The 1,384-nt window shown below is 40.3% G+C and overlaps 1 protein-coding gene across 1 annotated transcript in view; it reads right to left on the bottom strand.

The window, feature by feature from the left end:
- The window catches only part of LOC101851762 (leucine-rich repeat-containing protein 74A), a gene marked incomplete in the record, with an annotated part of 48,280 nt that overhangs the window by 4,765 nt on the left and 42,131 nt on the right, over positions 1-1,384 (bottom strand). The window contains 1 exon segment of the mRNA XM_035972066.1: positions 30-230. Within this exon segment, the coding sequence (XP_035827959.1) occupies positions 30-230 (201 nt within the window).

Raw genomic sequence — 1,384 nt, forward strand, 5'->3', positions numbered from 1 at the left:
CCCCCCACTAATTATCTCACCTGAAACAAGTCAATGACCCTCAGGTTGTCCTTTTTCATGTACTCAAACAGCACGGTGACCGGATCAAACCGGTCCAGCTCGTTCCCGTCATACTCCCTGGCCTGGTCAGTGGTGCCCATGTGGATGGTCGAGTCATGCTCCACGCGGATCACTTTCTTCTCCCGGAGCTTTCGCGCCAGTTCAAGGAACTCCTCGTCTACTGGGATGTCCTGGGAGAAAAGGGCGATTGTAAGAAACTCTGTGTTGATTGGCGGGGTAAAAGCAGCCCGTCTCTTCACCCTTCCAGCCCCAAGCACCTATATTATTAGCAGCGCTTGTACCTCCCACCGACCCAAGAGCGTATATTCTCAGTTTTCGGGGGTACCAAATTTGCGCATTTCTTTTTCGAGATTTTAAAAACATTGTTACATACTACGTTAAACTTTAATTTTCATAACATTTGTTCATTTACCTATAAACAAGGTATTTATAAAGATGTTATTCTCTAAATCTCATTACAAAGATGCTACATTATTTTTTAGAATGCATGTCTCTTTTTCTAAAATAATGCTGTATTGGCTGGGACTGGGCTTAGGAAGTGTAAAAAAATGTCCAGGGCTGAAAGGGTCAAATTATAATCTACATCGTGTCAGTAGGAAAGTTGTGGGGCAGGAGAACCAGAGGAAGGCAAAGAATAACGTGGATGAACAACATAAGAACATAGACTGGCTTGGATGTGGCAGAATGTGCAACGGCAGCTCGCGACCGTGAAAGATGGAGGGTCATTACACGTCAACCTCTGAGTCAGAGATGACACCTCCAGGTATCCAGGTATCGTGTCAGTAAGGGCAGAAAACCGCTTCCTTTTTATTGTCGTCATTCAACATTATTGGTTAGTTTAGTAAGAGTTCTACGGCGCTTGAAACTGCATTAGATCAAAAGAGCACGCTTTCAACTTTCAACATTGCAGTATGTTACAATTTTGAAAAAGAAAACATTGAATACTAAGTATGTGGTAGACTTTGATGACACAAATAGATTGATCTTAGTATCATTCATCTTCTTATTAAAGAAGTAACGGATTTAAACGCTTTACACATTTTGTAGTCGACAGACCGAGAGTCGATACAGAATGCAACTTATTTATTAGAAGTTCCCCGGAAAAAGGACATTAGCAGTAACAGACTCAACTTAACGATTGTCACAAAGTTTACAAACGTGGGAGACTGGAGTTAGTATAATCTAACACTCAGCTCGAAAGATTTTGAACTTGCAACGACTAAAAAACAAAAAAGAAAGAAAAAAACCAAACAAACCAAAAAAACACATAAAAGACAAAAAGTAAACAAAACAAAATCAAATCAAAGAGAACTTAAAAACCAAC

The sequence above is a fragment of the Aplysia californica genome, unplaced genomic scaffold (genome assembly GCF_000002075.1).
Source record: "Aplysia californica isolate F4 #8 unplaced genomic scaffold, AplCal3.0 scaffold00572, whole genome shotgun sequence".
Lineage (NCBI taxonomy): Eukaryota > Metazoa > Mollusca > Gastropoda > Aplysiida > Aplysiidae > Aplysia > Aplysia californica.